Source organism: Exophiala mesophila (assembly GCF_000836275.1).
Source record: "Exophiala mesophila strain CBS 40295 unplaced genomic scaffold supercont1.1, whole genome shotgun sequence".
Classification (NCBI taxonomy): domain Eukaryota; kingdom Fungi; phylum Ascomycota; class Eurotiomycetes; order Chaetothyriales; family Herpotrichiellaceae; genus Exophiala; species Exophiala mesophila.
In genome coordinates this window covers 4,333,080-4,351,578 of record NW_015622504.1, presented here as the reverse complement: position 1 = coordinate 4,351,578, position 18,499 = coordinate 4,333,080, and the positions used below count along the sequence as shown (strand labels likewise).

Here is an 18,499-nt window from a genome sequence, read left to right as displayed (position 1 = left end):
TCCTCATCATCCTCAAGAAGGCGGAGGCACCAAATCCAAGCCCTCAACCGTCAATTTAAAGGCATCTGGCCGACTATAATGACCAACAGCGTCAAAGTCCATATGTCCTCTATCACAATCGTCGAAATCGACTTCGGCGTAGAGAAGCTGATCCTGCTTATTCCAGACTGGTCCTTGAATGGTTTTGCCCATGGGATTGACAATACAACTACCTCCAGCAGAAACATATTCTTCAGATGAGTCGACGACAGAGGCAGTCTCTTCAGGTGCCAAGGAGGTGTTCTGCAATTTCGTACTGATGCCAGCTTCGTCGAGTGTTGATTCTTCGGAAATGACATTATCCTTACATCGCCACGCAATCTCGTGATTTTCTTCGGTTCGTGTAGACATGGAGCGGCGTCTTTGGGTAGAGGCAGGACCGTTGGTAACAACAGTGCCACCGCTGCTGGAGGCTCCATTGGTTAGTTGCTCTCTTCCGCGACCGGTCTCTTTGGCCTGGCCGGTGATCCATTCAGGCAAGTCCTTTCGCTTGGTGGCTTGGTTGGCAGTGAGGACGAAACATCTTCCTTCACAGGCAATGGTCTTGACCAGACTCTCCCAAGTGTCTCTGGGGTCGGCGGTAGGAGCCAACCATAGATTGACGCCTTGACTGTAAATCGAGTATCGCAACAGAGGCATGAAGTTCTCCCAACAGATAGCGCAGCCCATGACGACTTTGACGCCCTTGATGGTTGCAGTCACGGCTTTGAGCGTGCTGGGTTGACCTTGTGCCCACACCAATCGTTCAGACCCAGTCGGCATCACCTTTCTCCTCTTTCCAATCATGCCGCGAACCGGGTCAACGTAGACGGCTGTACAGTAGAGGCTACCAACAGTCTTCTCGACTAGACCTGTGACGATAAAGACACCTGTCTCACGAGCAATATCTTCCAGAATCTCTCTTGTTCCATCACCTCTCCGGCCTGTCTCTTTATTGACAGGCAGTTTGCGATCGAGCCAATCGTCGCCCGCTCCGTTAGGCGTGTCACCTAGATCGACGGCTGACCGGTGGTATGCGAGGAACTGGTTACGCCCTTCATCGGTACGAGATCCGATAGAGGCGCCAAACGCACAGGTTCGAGGGTATCCGCCCAGATAAGCCTCTGGGAATAGCAGGATGGAGATGTCCTTGGAAGCAGCAAGTTCGGTGGTGTTTCGCAGGGCAGCGAGTGTGTCGGCCGTTGTGGCCAGCGTCTGCGACTGGCTTACGCCGATTTTGAGTATTTGAGGCATCTGGATGCTGTGATATGAGCTCCTTCTCTCTTCCTGGACCTCAACAATAAAGTTGGAAAGCTATGAAGGAGAAGCCCGCTCAAATACGTTGTTGAAATACTTCAGCCAGAAGGTCGATTTCGCGGCGTGCGGGGAACCATTGCGAATGACTGGATCAAGTAATGCCTCCGTAAGAGATACTACATGTAATCCTCGGAGGATTGGTGATGAATCGCCTTATTTTGGTTTGGAGAAGCCCAGCGACGCCCAGATATGGTGGGGATGGAGGGGGAATCTTGAGGGAGAGATGGTGTTTTGGCACCTTTGGTCATTTTAATGACGTACAGGAAGTTATGGGGCTTTCCAGAGCTGATTTACTCCCCTGGGGCGATACTCGGGCACCTCGGAGCCCCTAAAGGCCTATCTCGGCGCATACGTTTAGAATAAGACCTGCTTATGATAGACTATAAAATCATCCTCAACGCTTCCCAGGACTTTCTACCTCTCTCTGCCCAAACTTCTGGCCCAGCCGCTTCTTCCTTCATCTTGCGATGAAAAATCTCCATGCTCACCCAACCAGACCAGCCACTCTGAACCAGCCAGGCGTGACAAATGTCTCGCATCGGAAAGTAAGCCTTCTCGTCCACCTCCAACGGAAACAATCGACCGTAACTGCACCATGCATGAGCTCCGTCCTTGTCATCATCATAAGCAGGATGACCCGGGAGGAGCGGAGGTGATAATTTCTCGGCATCGCTTAGCTGGATGTAGACAATCTTGTCCAGTGGACAATACTGGTTGAATCGATCTATCGACGCTTGTAGCGCTGCGTTGCCGCCTGCCCGAACACCCGACTTGGATCGTGGGTCTGCCCATAGTCGCGACACCACATGGTAGGTATCGAGACAGAGGCCAAAGTTGGCTCGGTCGACCAGTTGTACAATCCGCAGTGACTCCTCCCAGTCGGCGACATGGGTGCCCCATGCCAGAGCTTCATAGGCAAACGTGATGGCAGGGCTCTGCTGTGCGCCTAGATCGGCTAGGGCCCTCAACTCCGACACAATGACATTGATATCCCCAATGGCTTCCTTGTTGTCGTTGCTTGGGATCTGAATCACCGTGGTACCTAGGGTGTTGGCAATTTCAAGCCATTCTCTTGCAGTGTTCAATCTGTCTTGCAAAGGCGATGGCTGTCCTTCGAAATTGTCAAATGATCCAAAGCAAAGAATCTCGATATGGTGATCGGCGCACAATTGTTTGATGCGATGAGCGCCTTCAATTCGGCTCACGTCGTGTGTTTTCACATATGCGTCGAAGTCAGTGATGGATAGCTCGATACCTTGATACCCAGCTGCTTGGACCGCCGAGATCTTTCTTTCTAGCGTGTGTGAGGCATGCCAGCCTAATGAGACTGAAGAGATGGCAAGTTTGTGCTGTTGATTCATCTCTACGCCTGTAGTACCTTTACTCATGCCATTGAGGCTCTTACGGTGAGGTTTGTCTACTTAGTGTACTTTAGGTACAGGAAAATAGTTCGCCATGTCACTGCCTGATAATGACGTAGATACCTAGGTACGGAACTACGTAGGAAATTTGTAAGCATTAATCCATAGATAGAATGCAGTTTTAATCACTCCCAATGTGAGGACTGTCGCTATACATCTAGGCGTGGTTCCCCTTTGAAGCTGCGAAATTTGTTGAGCCGTCCTCCCTGATACTATTGTTCAAGTAGAATAGAGTGGAGAATACAAAAGGTGACCAATCTCAGATCTTACGTCCACCATCAAGATGTCTTCTTCTCTTCGACCGCTCCAGCCTGCGCAAAAATGATCTCATCACGTTCCCAGATCAGAGTCAAGGCCGTAGCAAAAGGTCCTAGGAGTGCGACTTTGCCGAGGATGCCAACTAGAGCCAAAGCGTCCAAGGAAGCGGATTGATCCTTGGTTGCCGTCTTAACAGATTTCGAGTATCGCGACGCAATGGCCCAAATGACATATGCCGTCGACGTAATTGCATAATCGTACTGCATGAACCATTTGGATCCCTGTGCAACGTCAATCGATTTGGCATCACCAAAGGGATTGGGGGGAAGGAACACGCTAGCTGGGTGGAGTTCACTTTGCGCGGCCGTTGTGAAGAGGCTGGGAAATGCCACGGTAGAGAGTGAGATAGTCCATGTTGCAATGTGAGCTGGAACACTCAACGCCAGTCCAAACTTGTACACGTTTCGGAGGATGGTGATTTGGTTAGCAAGGCGATCAGATTCCTTGGTGTATTCGATCTTGGGCCAGAGGGTAAACCTCCAGATGTAATTGTACACGGTCGTCCACAATGGGAATGCTTGCCAGACTAGGATCGCGGTAATCTTGGACGTCAGTGACAGGACGCTTGGTGTAGGTAATGCCATGAGCACTGAAGGAAAGATGAATCCAATAATGATTCCAAATGGTAAACCAGAAAGATTCCCTTCCTGGATAGTTAATGCGGATGGAGTAAGGGGTGCCGAGGATGTCACCAGTGGTGAGGTGAAGAGGTAGATCGTCAGATAGAGAGGGCCGATAACAGCATATCCAATGCACTGGATGACTAGACCCCAAATAGTGGTGCTAAAAATACCATGATTGAGTCAGAAGAGCCATCTACAGAACCAATGTAGAATCACTTGGAACAGAGGGAAGCTCACAAAGAAATAACTCGTCCTTGATTGATCTTCCTCCAGCCCTCGAGGACATAGACGGACCAAATTGCAACTGCTTGGCCACCAAAAACGATGCTAATCAGACTCGCAGCGGGATTTTCCCCGTCAAGGAGCGGCCAGAAGAAGACAAGGAGTGTAGCAAGTAGTCCGTCGGGAGGATCAAAGCCGGTGATGCTGGTGTCAAAGGTTGATTTGGTCCAGGTGTGATGGGTGGGTAAGATCCCTCTGGTACGAAAGTCGACAATCGTGGGGAACAATCCATTAGACTCGCCGAAAATGTGCAACGAGGCGACACCAAGGCCAATGAGACCCGTAAGTGCGATGCGTGAGATGTTGAGGAGGGCCATGAGGGAGCTTCCAGTGACGCTGAAAGAGGGTTGAGGAGTAAACTGAGCAAACGATGGCGGAATTACTTAGTTCTCCCCACAGGTGAGTCTATGTGCTTATCTGAATATGTGTAGAGCGAAGAGAGAAAGTTAACACGGTAGGAGGAGTTAGCACCTCGTGCCGCTTGAATATGATGATAACAATAATAATAATAAGGTCCTCGATTTGCTACTTTTTCATGAGTTGAGGAAGTGGACGAGCAGAGGGGGTGACTTTCAGGAGGATTGGATGTTGGTGGGAATCGAGGAACCGAGGCCGCCAGAGTGGAACGCCTAAGTACCTGAAGATCAGATCACACTGAAGCACAGGCTAAAATACGGAGTACAGGACTTGAGGAGTATCAAGATGCGAGCAATCAGCTTCCTCGTATAACGTACGTGTGTATACGTCCATCCTCGTATACTCCTTGTGACACCCGATTTACACCCCGTGGGTGTCTTCACCTCTTCTATTCTCTTTCTCGGTCCTATATCAATCTCCCATGTCGTTGCTCTAACTGTTCTCTATTTCCACTGTCAGGGGAGATCCAATGAGGCTAGACACCCCCCGACCCCGGAATATTTCAAACGTGCCCTAATAAAGCTACATCCCCAACCAGCAAAAGCTCGGGATGGCAGGCAATCAAAGCTTACAATGGTCTTTTATATGCCTTTCTTCATCCCATGCCATCTAACCCAAACACATTCCTCTCAAGGACCCGTGCTCAAATGCCACCACATCTGCTTCCAAATACTCTTCACGTTCGACCCGTTCTGATTGACTGGCGCGGTGCGAGAGTAAGCTGATGATATTACATACTCATGCCTTATGATTTTGGTGCGGCTGACCCCGCTAACAACGCCCCGTGCCATTTCCAGTAGGATTGAGTGCCCGAAATATTGCTTATTGCTTCTTTCGTTTCTTCATTTATCGAATTGTTTAGACGAGTCGCAAGCACTTCGACGCCTTGCATATTAAGCTTCGTTGGCAATCCTTTCGGGAGTGGTTTTCTCCAAGCCATGGTGTAGCCACATTGCTTTCTCATTGGGGTGCTTACGCTTACTGATAGCCACCAACGCATATCTGTGATCGACGCGCAACCGAAGGCGTGATGGAGGGTCTCGCTTACGGTCAGCCCACTGATCCTTTGCCATCTGACAACAGCCTCTTCGCTGGTTTATCAACCTTTGCGCCCCATATGGCCGCATCTGCGATTCAAGGCCACCACCTTTTCAATTCGACCCTCCACGGTGGTTGTTCTTTCAAGCATCCTTGGCAGATTTGAGGAAAGGGAGGCCTAGACGTCGCTTGAAGCTATGCTCGATTATATTGTCATCGGCGCTGGTAGGTACACTTCAACGCCAACATGTCTATTGGGCTCACAGGTAGCAGGCCCGTCAGGACTATGCGCGGCGAAAACAATCCTCGAGTGCGAACCAGACGCCCAACTCAAAATCCTTGATGGTGTGAGTTCACAGCATCGCTATCATGCCAGAGGTCATGCGGTTGACAATTGAACTGCCAGAACAAATCCCTCGGTGGCGTCTGGGCCCAGGAGAACCTTTTCCCCGGCTTGAAGACCAACAACGTCCGGAACAGGATCGATTTCTCTGATTTTTATATGGACGATCGGTTCGGCATCAAACCAGGCCAGCATGTCACAGGTGAGGTCATGCATCAGTATCTTCAAGAATACGCCGAGCGAGCAGACCTGATCAGTCGAATATCTCTGGGGTCAAAAGTTCTTGAAGTTTCGAGAGATCCATCAGGCACGGGCTGGGTCGTCAGACTCGACAGGGAAGTGGATGGCACTTTGCAGAGCCGCAAACTCATCGTCGCCGTCGGCGCTACCAACGTTCCGCACCGCCCGTCAATTCGAGGCGCAGAAACTTTCAATCGTCCCATTATCCATTCCGGTGAGCTCGGTAAGCGAGGGGATGTTCTGTCTGCGACATCCAGTACAGAGTCAGTCGCCGTCCTTGGAGGTGGCAAGTCCGCCTACGACGCAGTCTACTTAGCAGCCTCAAAGGGCCGGACGGTTGAGTGGATTATTCGCAAGTCAGGAAAAGGTCCCGAATGGATCTTTCCAAGTCACACATATCTAGGACCATTCAAAGCTCTGCGTGAACAGTTGCCGAGTCGAAGGATCGTCTCCGTTTTCAGCCCCTGCTTGTGGAATGATGGCATGCGATATTTGCGTGCCTTTCTACACTTCACCACACTAGGCAAGAAGATTGCGCAGAAATTCTGGACAAACATCCACGTCAAGACTCTAGGCGATTGTGGCATGCTCAACGACGAGAAAACCAAAGTCCTAGAGCCGGAAACCGGGTAGGTGAACGACTATCTTGATCCGCGATGAACCGCCCGACTAGACTAATCAATCAATCTCCTTCTAGCCCCTTTTGGTACGGGACCGCGTCTGGCGTGCTGAGCTACGACCAAGACTTCTACAGCCTTTTGAAGAGCGGTCAAGTTCGAGTGCACCGAGAGGACATCTCGCATTTGTCTGAAGGCCAAATCAATCTCCTCAATGGCCAAGCTTTGAATGTCGATGTATTGGTCACGGCCACGGGGTTTTCCGCCAAACCAACGCTACAGTTTACGCCAACCTCGAGCCATGCCGATCTTGGTGTACCTTCAACCTCGTTCACACAAGAACAGCATGAATTCTGGAGCGCCCTTAACAAAGCCGCAGATGCCCAAATCGCAGCTAGTTTCCCCCGTCTGCTTATCGGGCCACACCTGTCACCAAGCTCCGACACTCCCCAGCCTGTACGACCATACGACCCCAGTCTGTATCCCGAGCTGAACTACACCCCATTTCAATTATATCGTGGCATTGCGCCGCCGGGGCCGACGTCCAGAGGCGATAATTCGCTCGTCTTCATCAGCATGTTCTCGAATCTAGCCAATACCCCGCGGTGCGAGCTGCAGTGTCTATGGGCATATGCCTATCTCAACAATAAGCTCGACATTGACCGGTCCAACGTGTACAAGGACACGGCGCTGATGAGCCGGTACGTCAGACACAGAGCGCCGTATGGCCATGGTCGGTTCATCCCCGATCTAGTGTTTGACCAGCTCCCGTACATGGACACGTTGCTGCAGGATCTCAAACTGAGATATTGGCGCAAATCAAATGTCTTTGCCGAGCTTTTTGCGCCTTATACATCCACCGATTACAAGGGTGTGGTGAGGGAGTGGGCGTTGGCCAATCTGCCCACATCAAAGGCTGCGACTTCTGAGACAACGCCACTTCTGAAGTGATATTATGCGAAGGGGTTGTTGTAAGAGGAATAGTGACCCAAGACATGGTGATGAATATTTTGTCGAACCTCTAGACTTTGTGTCGACATGACGAAAACGAAATTGGAGAATATGGGTCAAAGGTAGCTTTGGTAGTGTGATCTTTTAAAATATGTAGATATGCATGTCATTCGTAAGGCTTTGAGCCCTTGATTGATTGATTTAGGATAATGCCAATACCAGTGTTTCTTCATCCAAGATGCGCTGCGTCCAGTCAAGGACGCCTCTTCAGCCACCAGTCGAGGTCACAAGGTAATATCATCACCATAATCATAGAAGTCGTTCCAGAAAAACACCAATCCGACAGTCGCCTCGACCACGTCCCCGTCCATACCAAGTGCAACACAGCCACTCAAACACAGTAGAGCCAGCATGAGCTTCATCTGAGGAAATCTCGACACGTCTGAGCCTGGGACTCGTGGTAATCGGCCGATGAACGAGAGTGCAAAGACGAAGCGTAATTGACATCAGATCTTAAAAGGCGGTCGAAAGGAGAGGATGAGGATGGTGCCTTCTGCAGGGACAGTGCTGGTTGAGAAGGGAACTCTATGGAAACAATGGCCTTCGGATCCAAATCGGTTGAACTTTGATCAATGGCGAGAATGCTCGAGTCGGAAATCGTCGTCGTCGACGACACTGACACAGCCGCCGTTGAGTCCATCGAGTAAGGATATGATGAGTTGAAATCAATTGACCAGTTTCGACTGGATTGCCGGCGTCGGAAGAGTCGTGATTTCCAGGGTGATGGGGACTTGATGTCTGTGTCGGGGTTGGATTTGATTGTCGAGACTGCTGTCTCGGATGGTCGAGAGAACGACAATGGGCGAGCTGGGGTAGGCATTGGCGATGGGGTTGTTGGTGGAGTTGGTGGTTGAGAGGACCAAAAGTCAGAAACGAGAGAATTATCTTAATCGACGTATCCGATCAATGACTTTGAATGGTCTTTTCGAGTGCAACACTCACTTGTCGGACAAAGCAAACGGCCTAAATCGTTTCACAGTGTTTGCTCCTGGGCAGTGCTGTGGTGGGGAGGTACAACTTCACGATGCCAGTCAGTGAAGTCAGAGGCGCCCCGCGCCGGCTCTTTATCTTATTTGTCTTTGTCGATGTCCAATCGTGAGGATGAAGTAATACTTCTTCCTGTTGACGATATCTCGTAGTGATCGAACGATGCAAGTGCCCTGGGGACGGAGATGCAGAAAGAACTAGCCAAATTGTGACTTTGAATTGAAACATGAGGCCAGGCGTAGGTCTAAGCAGTTACTTGAGTTTATCATCCCTCATGGATCTCGTTCCTGACCCACTCCGTTCAGTTTCCCCTCTCTCTACAATCGATCTATTCAGGCGTACCCGTCATGGTTTAGGTCTAGAGTTCCCCGTAATCCTGGCTGGGTGGTTGGGTGGTTGGCTAGAATTGGCTACATCGCCTCGGCAGACAAAGAAACTTCATGGTGACGCTTAAGTCTAATTGGCATTGATATGGTGCCACCATGGGTCACGGCAAGGGTCTTTTGGGGGACGGGGCGGCCGAGGGGCCACCTTGGGCCTGGTTGTATTGGGCATTTCCCCGCGGAAGCGAGAGGCTTGGGATAAGCAACCAATTCATGGAGTTTGGCATGGCCAAGGAGCGGGAAGTGAGGAGGCCGAGGCCCGTTATGCTTGCACGGCAGATGATTCAATCCTATTAAATCAGCTATATCAATCGAGCGTGGTTGGGGATATCCCTCTGCCAAAAGTACTTAGCAAAATGTTGTTGTACGTACCGTTTTCGTCGGGGATTGATGAGTCACGATGTACTGATCTTTTAAAGACGTTTCAAGCCCAGAGGATACATGGATACTGTGATATGGTCGTGCCCAACTACCTGCACGCTTTTTCATACTGTAGCTGTCCCCTGATGGACAGTCGCTCTAACCAGGCCATCATTTGAGTTCTTATCCTCTAGATTTTTGCCTGTTTGCAATTCATGCTTGCTATACCACGATTAACTCGTGGGCGAAGGGCCTCTCAACCCGAGATCTGCAACACAGAAACTTCATCGTACATCAATCTTACCCTAGCATTACACCATGCTCAGAATTTTGTGGCCTCTTTGAATATTGGCACGGTACTGAAATCCTCCGTATTCCATCGGATCTTGGACTCATGATCGAGCGTTGCGCCGTCATTCGTACAAGGTAGTCCTGCTTTTTCGTTGTCCTCCACTTCTTTGTTTGATAGGCCATTCGAGTCTTTCGGCAGCCAGATCTTAGGTGTCTTGGAAGTCAAAGCTGGATTCAGATACGCGTTCTCCAGCTGTTCTTTCGTATACGACACGGTTTCCTCGTATTCGCCTTCAGGATCCTGGAGCCAAGGACGCAATGCCTCTTGTGAGGCGAATACGTGTGGTTCGAGGAATGACGCCAAAGGGTCCAGCAGTACCGTAGGGATCTTGCCTCGACCAAGTCTGTAGATCCGAGAATCCTCGCTTGGATTAGTAGCACCATTAGAATCCAGTAAGCGCGATTCTTCATCAACGTTGGTCAATGCTTCCACAGGCAGATACATCTCTAGCGGTCCTAGGTATCGATTGATTGTCAAATGATACAAGATCGTGGTCAGGAATAGAATCACCAGAAGAGTTGACGCTCCTGACGCTTTCTTGATTCCAAACAATCCAATCAAGCATAGCTCGGACAGATAGACGCCCACCATCAAGTGTTGCAGTGCTCGGGTGTAGGACTCCCCTCGAGTTTCCGACTTCACTTGGATCACATACAGAAGATTGTATCTGTAGCTGAGGTAGAACAAGTAGATCCCCACAGCCGCAAACCCCAAAACCAGTGGCGCGATACACGAGTATGCTATCGCAATGACGGCAAAGTTCGTGAACTTGGGGAAGACATTAAACCAACTGATGCCCTTGGTCTGGATGTACGTGTTGTACTTTTGTCGTGGCGTTTTGCTCATCACATTGTAGTAGAAGAGGAATTGCAGCAGGTCAGAGTAGTTGATGATGTTCTTGGATGCAGTTCCGATTCCCTGAATGATGAAGTATGTCAAATAAAAGTTGGAGGCTTTGGGCAAGTTCTTCGCCAGCAGAGTCGGGATCGATTTGGGATCGTTGGCAATCTTGGTAGCAACAGCTGCAGCACCCGAGGAAAAAGTTGTGATTAGGAAGACTTGGACCACCTGAAAGACAAAGTTCCATGTCTGAGCCCATTTGACCACCTCTTTAGATGTGGGTTGACCGGATATCGTAGCTAGCCACTTGAAGTAATATGGCACATACGAAACCACGGTGCTGAGCAGTAGTGGAGGAACAAGCCCGGTGATTAATCCCAGGATTGGATCCGGTAGATCGTTCAGAAATCTCAGGAATCGCACCTTGTCGGTCAAATAATTGAGATTGGATATGGTCCCAATGATACCAACTGGAATGGACCACAGAATAATGGTCGCAACAGCGACTGCCATGGCAATGTACGAATATGACACTCTAATCGTTGGTTCCAGGTTCAGATTTTGCCAGAGCACCTCTTTGGGCTGTACGCCGATGAACTTGGGCTGCAAAGCAAAGGGCGCGGGGTGGTGGAATTGCTGAAAGGCCTGATTGGCGCTGACTTGATCCTTGAATTCGACAAACATTGCTCCATACCCATGACTTGGAGACGACTTATCTGCACGACGACGTTGCGCCAGATCAGAGGCGATCTCAGGTAGTTCTTGTCTCAAGCGAGCAATCGTATCTGACTTCTTGCCAACCACGACGTAAGACCGATGATGTGGCCGATCGTCTGTGACATCGTTGGAACTTCCACCGCCTGTGCCGGTTGAGTGTTTGCGATGACGCTTCTTGAGGAGTTTCAATTCCGCCTGCTCGAGCTCATCAACTTTGACATCCCGCGTCGCGACTATTTGCTCGACACCCTCAAGCGAGGAGACGTTCCAACTTCGAATAGCATCTGGTCCAAAATGACGTTGCAAATGTTCTGGTTTAAGCCAGTCAAGGGGGACCGAGAGGAACAGGACTACTCGTGACGACAGCCTTGAAGCATTTTTTGGTGTCGCTTGATATGCCTGACGCAACCCAATGACGAACATGCGTTCTCGGGTGATGAGAAGCATGATAAAACCTATCCAAGTTAGATGACCTTAACGAACAGCATCGATGACCTCACCAAGAAAGATCCATGCGACAATAGCGTGGGCATAAAGCTTTTTGGGATCATTCACATTGCTGAAACTGATCTTGTCCAATTCGGAAGCATCCCCTCCGGCGGTGGCGTTGACCGGAAAGAGTACCGGCCACGCCACAACACATCCAACCACGGATATCAAGACCAGCATTCGAAGATATCGCAGGAAGAGATAGGCGTCTAGTGATGAGTGGCGGAGGACGAATTTATCGTCAAGGATACGAAAATCATGAAACCACGACACAGTGGCATGGCTAGAAGAAGAAGGGGTACGATCCCTATTGGTTCTTAGTTTCAAGCTCTCAACGGACCGATCATGACTGGCCTACCCTCGAGGTATTGTGCGGAAGTACGTTCTTGGTGCATAGATGTTTCGGTATCTCGACCGTAACAAGATAAAGGCAACCAGGAAAGCGGCTGCTGTGATAACGGTGGGAACAAGAGTGGCGCCTATGGCAGCAAAAGAGGTGGACCCCGTTCCTCGATGCCCACCGGCTCCTGGTGTCTGAGGCAGATACATGTTCAGTTCCATATGAATCTCGTATAGACAGCTGTTTCTGTGATTAACTTGCCTTGTCCTTCATCATGTCCATCGTCCCAATGTTGTGGTGCTTACTACGTCATTTCTCGTGAGTCTACTTCGCCTGTCCTAATATTGAAGATAGTGTCTAGGATCTCAACTCAAGCTTTTGAATTTGGAATGGATGATTGATCATCTGGTAGTTCATCATCGTGGATCGTAATACTGAGGTTGATGAAGATTATAGGCACCAAACAAGGACTGTCGTCGTGGGGATGGTGTCTGACGTCATAATCTACTTTTAGGCGGGTTATCTGAACAGGCTGGGCAATCCTTATCAACACGTGATATCATATCCTCCTATTTTCCCTTTCCTAGACTCAATGGATCATTGCCATTCACACAACTCGAAAATTCTGATTAATATATACATACGGGGCAGATGCGCAGGGACATATTCAAAGAATGAAACAATCGAAATATGCCACATTATGTTATGAGCTACAACTTCTGCAAAATTCCTTTGCGAAATTTCTACCCAGACACTTCATTCAGTTCAGCTACACATCCATGACGAATTAACCGTCAATGGCTTGCACAACCTGGGCCCAGTCGTCGGAGGAATATGCTCCGGGCACCTTGTGTCCGTCGAACAGACTTGCAAGCACAACGCGAGACGATTGTTCTCCTCCCCAGGGTTGTCTTCCGTGTTGTGCAATGATGTTGTCATAGACAAGCACATCACCTCGCTGCCATTTGTGAAGCACACGAATCTCATCGGTTATCTTGGCAAGAGCCTCGAGATACTTGACAGGAATAGTCGTTCCATCTCCATACAACTGCTCTACGGCTTTCTTTCGAGCAAGCCCTGTAGCATCCTGATTCACCTGCACGTTCTTCCAGTAGGCTGCCAGGCCGGTGAAGAGCGTGGGCAAGTGCGTGTCAGGCTGAGTTCGGATGGCAGGCAGTCTGTGTGTCAAGACGAGAGTGGACTCATCCACCCATTCAAATGTAGTGTGTTTGCCCCGCCCATAGCGGGCAATCTGAGCCTCGATCTTTGCCCGTCGTGTGGCCTCGTCATCACCGTCTTCAATATTCTTTCCAAAGGCTTGCTTCAAGGTTGAGCCACCTTCATATTGTTTATCCACCCTGTATGTAACCTTGCTGAGAACACCCTTTGCAGACAACTCTGAAATGAAATCGGGTATTTCCTCCTTGGCTCGATGGAAGAGCTCGAGTGAGGAAGAGATTGGAGTTTCCCCTCCAATCTCGGGTGCTTTGTGGCTATAGAAGAAGATGTACTCAGGCGCGTGTGGTACTTGAGGCGATTCATTATGGTTATAGATCAGAACTTCTTTTGGTGCCTCGTTGGCTGGCGCCACGTTGGGTGCCAGGAGGGGTCGGTCGACAACAATTCCGATGATTTCATGTGGCTGATATCCGAAGGCATGGGCAAACTTGCTAAAATCATGGGCATTGTGAATTGGCAGGCCTCGGAAGAGCAGGGTTCCATGTACTGCCAGTTTCTTGGTTAGGATGCCATCATTGGCCTGAAGAGACTTGATGGTGTCGACAACAGTGTCCAGGTCAAGTTCTTTGTTTCCATAGCTTGAGGGACGGAGAGCCAGCGGGATGACAGTCCCTTCTGGATGCGGTTGGCCAAGGACTCGTTGATTGCCGGAAGGAAGATCGAATGCCTCGAAAGACAACGATGCTGCTGATGCACCGTCTAACTTCAAGGATGACGTTGCGAGATTCTGCACAGAAGCAGCCATTTTGGACGAGAAATTTACCGAGTATTGATGGAACGTTCAAACAGGTATGTGAAGGATCATGCCCAACCACGTTAATCTTCGAATTATGTACTGGTCTCTTCGGCCTCGGTAGGAGTCTGTCGATGTTGGTAGGAGTTCTCCGCACCAAACCTTGTCTTTGTGTGGTTCATCACCAACGGATGGTATCATCCCTGCTAAAGATTACGAATCTGGGTTTTGGCCCTATCACAGCCTATAGGAACTTGGATTGTTCCGGCACCAATACATAACCAGGACCCCAACGAGCCAGTAACACTAACTCTGACCACACCACGTTTTCGGAAGACTAACAACATTCGACTTGGTAATGTCATGTAATGCAACCGCACTTTTGTATTCAAGACCGTCGAAAATCGTGTCAGGCGAGAAGGACATGTCATAATGTAAAAGGAGGCCACAGCCTTGCAGACCTTACTTTCTATAGGAGGGAATGTTGAGATGACGGTCCTCACCCAAGCCCCTGGGTTAACAGCCTTGTCCTCAACTCCTTGGTACACTATCAGGCCTTCAAATGGACTTCGGATCCACACTCTGACGACTATCTTAGATTCGTTTTCTGCCAGCTCCCTCCGTCCAGCCTTCCCTACGGCTGAGGTGTTGTGGTATCCCGGCTTCGAAAACGCTAATAAGTGTATCGGAAAAGTGGATCACCTTCGATCACCGTCTCGCCTCTGTCAGCCTTTTTGTTTTGCGAGACAAAATAAGCGGTCGTCGTGCACATCGAGATGACACAAAGTCCAGCTGCCGTGAGACAGGCGTACAAACCCGGACTGCAAGAATAGTTCAGCATATCATGTCATCATAGTTGGGGATCAAAGTGTAACTAACCGGTACGCTGGAGCGTCCTGGTTTCTGAAGACCAAAGAGCCAATGATACCTCCAACACCACCTGCAGCAACAATCGTCGCTGAGCAGAACGCACGCTTCCACTGGCCAAGGATGTTGTTTGCCTGGTAGGTGAGGGCGAACGGAATGTTGGAAAACGCAGGCCCCACAATGAAGAAGGCGCCAAAGTATCGAACACCGCTCGGCTTAGCGAAGCCCAGGACACAGACACCCATGACCGCTAGAGCACAGTTGAACAGGAAGAAAGGGGCTCGAAGGTTCCACTTGTCAGAGAAGTAACTCTCCGAAACGCCGAGAATGATGGCGAAGACGTAGCACTGGAATCCACAATTAGCCCCCCATATCACTAACGCATGATCAACCACCACTTACTGGAGCATTGAGGCATTGTGCTGCCGCTACAGAGAACCCCAATTCGTTTCGAAGAACGATAGGTAGGAAGTAAGCGACAGCATAGTTGACAACAGAAGTCATGCAGAAGTTGAGGGCAAAAAACCAGATCTTCCAGTCTTTGGCGTGGCTCAGGTAATGCTTGAGGTTGAAAGGTGGAGTGATGACATCGCGGCGGTCGGCATTGATTCTGGCCACGATGAGCTTCGCTTCTTCTTCGTTAATGAACTTCCAAGATCTAGGAGCCTCCTCAGGAAAGTCCACCAGGATCACGTAGGCTGGAAGACCCATGGCGATTGTGATGACTCCTTCCATAATGAAAATCCATCGCCAGCCTTCTTTGCCGCCAACTCCGTCCATTTGTTGGAGCTATGATTCTTGTGAGCAATTTTCTGAGTCTGGAAGCATTACTGACGAACCCCATATGCTAGTATACCACCAAATCCACCCAACATGCTACCGAACAGGTAGAACGACGAATTCCGTTTCGCGACTTCCCCTGCTTGTTATCAGCATGCTACTTCTCATACCATTGGTCTTCAGTGCAACCTACTTCTGATATACCAGGTGCTGACCAGATAAGCGGCTGTAGAAAAGTACCCAGCTTCAAGGATACCTAACAAGGCTCGAAGGGCGAGCATCTGGCGCCAGCTGGTAACCAGACCGTGACCTACGGTCACAATGCCCCATGCTACAACAATGAACGTGATGAAGCGACGGGGCCGGACCTTTCGGGCAATTGCAATTGCAGGAGGTTGAAAGGCAATGTAAAAGGGGAAGAAGACGAGGATGAGCAAGGTCTGTAGCAGGTTCATCAGCCATAGTACGAGGTGAGATCTAGTTGCAGTAGGTCAGACTCACGTATGCATTTCCTTGAAGGTCTAGGCTGACTCCCATGCCCGCAACCACACTAAGAAAAATTAGAGAAGATGTTTGTAGATAGTGTTCGTGAGAGCGTACGCGTTCTGCTCATTGTCAGTGTACTAGATCAGGCTACCACAACGAAGCGTACTTACACCCAAGTTGACACGATCAATGGCCGCCATCATGTAAAGAAGCCCGAGCAGAGCACATATTCTGAGATCGGTCTTTCGTTTGATGGCCTTTATGCGGGGGTCTTTACCATCCAACAAAAGCTCATCGTCGTTCTCAAGCGACAGCTCGTCGGCGTGTTTGGTATCATACTTTGGCTTCGTGGCCTCGACTTCAGGTTCGACTTGTTGAGCCATGATTGCTTCTGAGTTGGACCACGTGTGATTGCTGTAGGTATGCAAAGCGTGAGGTAGTACGATATAGGATTTGTTTTGTACTTAAGCCCCTTTCGAAACCCTCCAGCATGTGGAGATACCCCAGATACCCCAAGCTCTGCCTCTGGGTATCTTGATTCTGCACATGGTCAGGTTGATGTGTGGGGAAAGGCACACACGTAAGCCATCATAGGTTTTTTCCTAGGTCAGTGGACCTATATGCGTAGTACACTAGGCTGTCAAAACAACCTGTTCGGCTGGGGAATATTCATGGACCGAGCTATTAGTTTGTTATGCACTTAGTCTGATCACGCCTAGTCTGTGCTGTAATCTACACAATCTTCTCTATGGCGATTACATAGTGTTACATTAAATTACCAACAATATCGCTGGAAACACCTAGCCGAAGCGAAGACCCTAACTGATGAGATGCATGTGGATGCATCACTGTCAAGATCATTGAGTCAGAAGACCAGGGTACTCGATGTGTTATGACTATAGCGTCTTGTGAGGAGCACTGGACTTGTACAGTCACACAGTATAGGAGATGAGCTGCCGATCACTCACATAATTGTACTCTTTGTCACCACCTCCTGACAACCGCATCTGGACTTGGCGACTATTCCAAGCCAGAACATAGTGGGTCTGTGGACGGCTTAAACGACATCGAGAAACCGAAGCCTTCTGGGCGAGCAGCCGTCTGAGCCGATGTCTAAATCAACCTTTCCAGAAGCTTTGAGAAATGGAGGTTTCCAATTTTGAGCATGAGCCGTTGACATGACTCGCCAACATGGTATCTAAAATTTTCATGAACTTGTTACCCGGTCCCATACGCAAAACATTATGCATTTTATTCAATCATCTATGTGATACAGTAGCCGTCAAGCCCGCCAGGCTTCCAAGCATAGGCTACTTAGTAGGTTGACTCTGAGCCAGTTGCGCCAGATTGTATGTCATCAAAAGCCGACCTGTATCTACCAGAGCCGTTGAGCGATCGACGGCAGGGAAAAACCGCTTCCACCGCTCGTTGTTGGGCCATTTCCTTGCTCCGGAATCTTTTCCATTGAAGACCATCACAGTTTGAGCAGTATGGAAACACTCCCACGGCTGCTGGCCATGGACGAATGTGGCAATGGCATCGGTAAGCGCATCTGCCGTTGCTCTCATCCAAACATCAGCAGAACCACCAGCTACAGCAGGGGAACGCCAAAGGAACGGCAAGTCCAAGCAATGATATGCCTTGTCTCTGTAGAAACTTTGCTCAAAGGTATCCGTTTGCTCAAAACGGTAGACACTGACTGGCGTTGACCTTGGAGCCAATGCTTGTGGGAATAAGCCGAAAAAGCTCTCGGTGGTCAGGCTGACCAGGCCATCAAGTACCTCCTCATGGGACGAGGAGGTAAGACCATAAGTTTCGATTATTTCCGGAGTCATGTCCGGTCTTGGAACCACAGATTTGATGGCATTGACGATGGTGTCCGTAGGGAACGGCTGCCAGCCTGGTCTGATGTTGGCTGTCTCATCCTTTGTCGATCCGATGACAAGACCCTCCACCCATTCAGGAAATGAGACAACTTGATCGAGTCGTGAGTGACTTTGGAGCGAAGAGAACCAACTAGGGTCCCATGCTGGTCTGACGAGGACGGCACCATCTAGCCACGCCGTCATCTGGTCGTCGCTAAGGCCTCTTAACGCAGCCAGCTTCTCCTGAGCAGAGGCGCCTCGCCCAACACCAGCCCTCTCAACAAGCGTATCGAAGATTGCTTGACTCTCGTCTGTGCTTGGGAAACTTAGGACGGTGGCTGACATCACAAGTCCGCGCCTGCACAAAGGTTTATCCGTGACGAGATGGCTCAGAACCGACCAGGCTCCGGCGGACT

At 49.8% G+C, this 18,499-nt stretch overlaps 5 protein-coding genes across 5 annotated transcripts; 1 reads left to right on the top strand and 4 right to left on the bottom strand.

The window, feature by feature from the left end:
• Positions 1–12: 12 nt before the first annotated feature.
• PV10_01385 (uncharacterized protein) lies at positions 13–1,272 on the bottom strand (the record flags this gene model as incomplete). Its single annotated transcript, XM_016365593.1, has 1 exon — positions 13–1,272. One exon carries the CDS (start codon positions 1,270–1,272, stop codon positions 13–15), a length of 1,260 nt encoding a protein of 419 aa, XP_016229242.1.
• A 1,719-nt stretch (positions 1,273–2,991) lies between these two features.
• PV10_01384 (uncharacterized protein) lies at positions 2,992–4,393 on the bottom strand. The gene is made up of 2 exons (XM_016365592.1): positions 3,935–4,393; positions 2,992–3,857 (listed from the first exon to the last, which is right to left on the bottom strand). Exons 1-2 carry the CDS (start codon positions 4,294–4,296, stop codon positions 3,035–3,037), a joined length of 1,185 nt encoding a protein of 394 aa, XP_016229241.1. The 5' UTR covers positions 4,297–4,393; the 3' UTR covers positions 2,992–3,034.
• Positions 4,394–5,631: 1,238 nt separating this feature from the next.
• PV10_01383 (uncharacterized protein) lies at positions 5,632–7,585 on the top strand (the record flags this gene model as incomplete). Its single annotated transcript, XM_016365591.1, has 4 exons — positions 5,632–5,659; positions 5,705–5,781; positions 5,841–6,646; positions 6,715–7,585. 4 exons carry the CDS (start codon positions 5,632–5,634, stop codon positions 7,583–7,585), a joined length of 1,782 nt encoding a protein of 593 aa, XP_016229240.1.
• Positions 7,586–9,478: 1,893 nt separating this feature from the next.
• On the bottom strand, positions 9,479–12,322 carry PV10_01382 (uncharacterized protein; the record flags this gene model as incomplete). Its single annotated transcript, XM_016365590.1, has 3 exons — positions 9,479–11,739; positions 11,785–12,080; positions 12,132–12,322. The coding sequence occupies 3 exons, from the start codon at positions 12,320–12,322 to the stop codon at positions 9,698–9,700; spliced, it is 2,529 nt and encodes an 842-aa protein (XP_016229239.1). The 3' UTR covers positions 9,479–9,697.
• A 549-nt stretch (positions 12,323–12,871) lies between these two features.
• On the bottom strand, positions 12,872–14,097 carry PV10_01381 (uncharacterized protein; the record flags this gene model as incomplete). Its single annotated transcript, XM_016365589.1, has 1 exon — positions 12,872–14,097. The coding sequence occupies one exon, from the start codon at positions 14,095–14,097 to the stop codon at positions 12,901–12,903; it is 1,197 nt and encodes a 398-aa protein (XP_016229238.1). The 3' UTR covers positions 12,872–12,900.
• Positions 14,098–18,499: the final 4,402 nt, after the last annotated feature.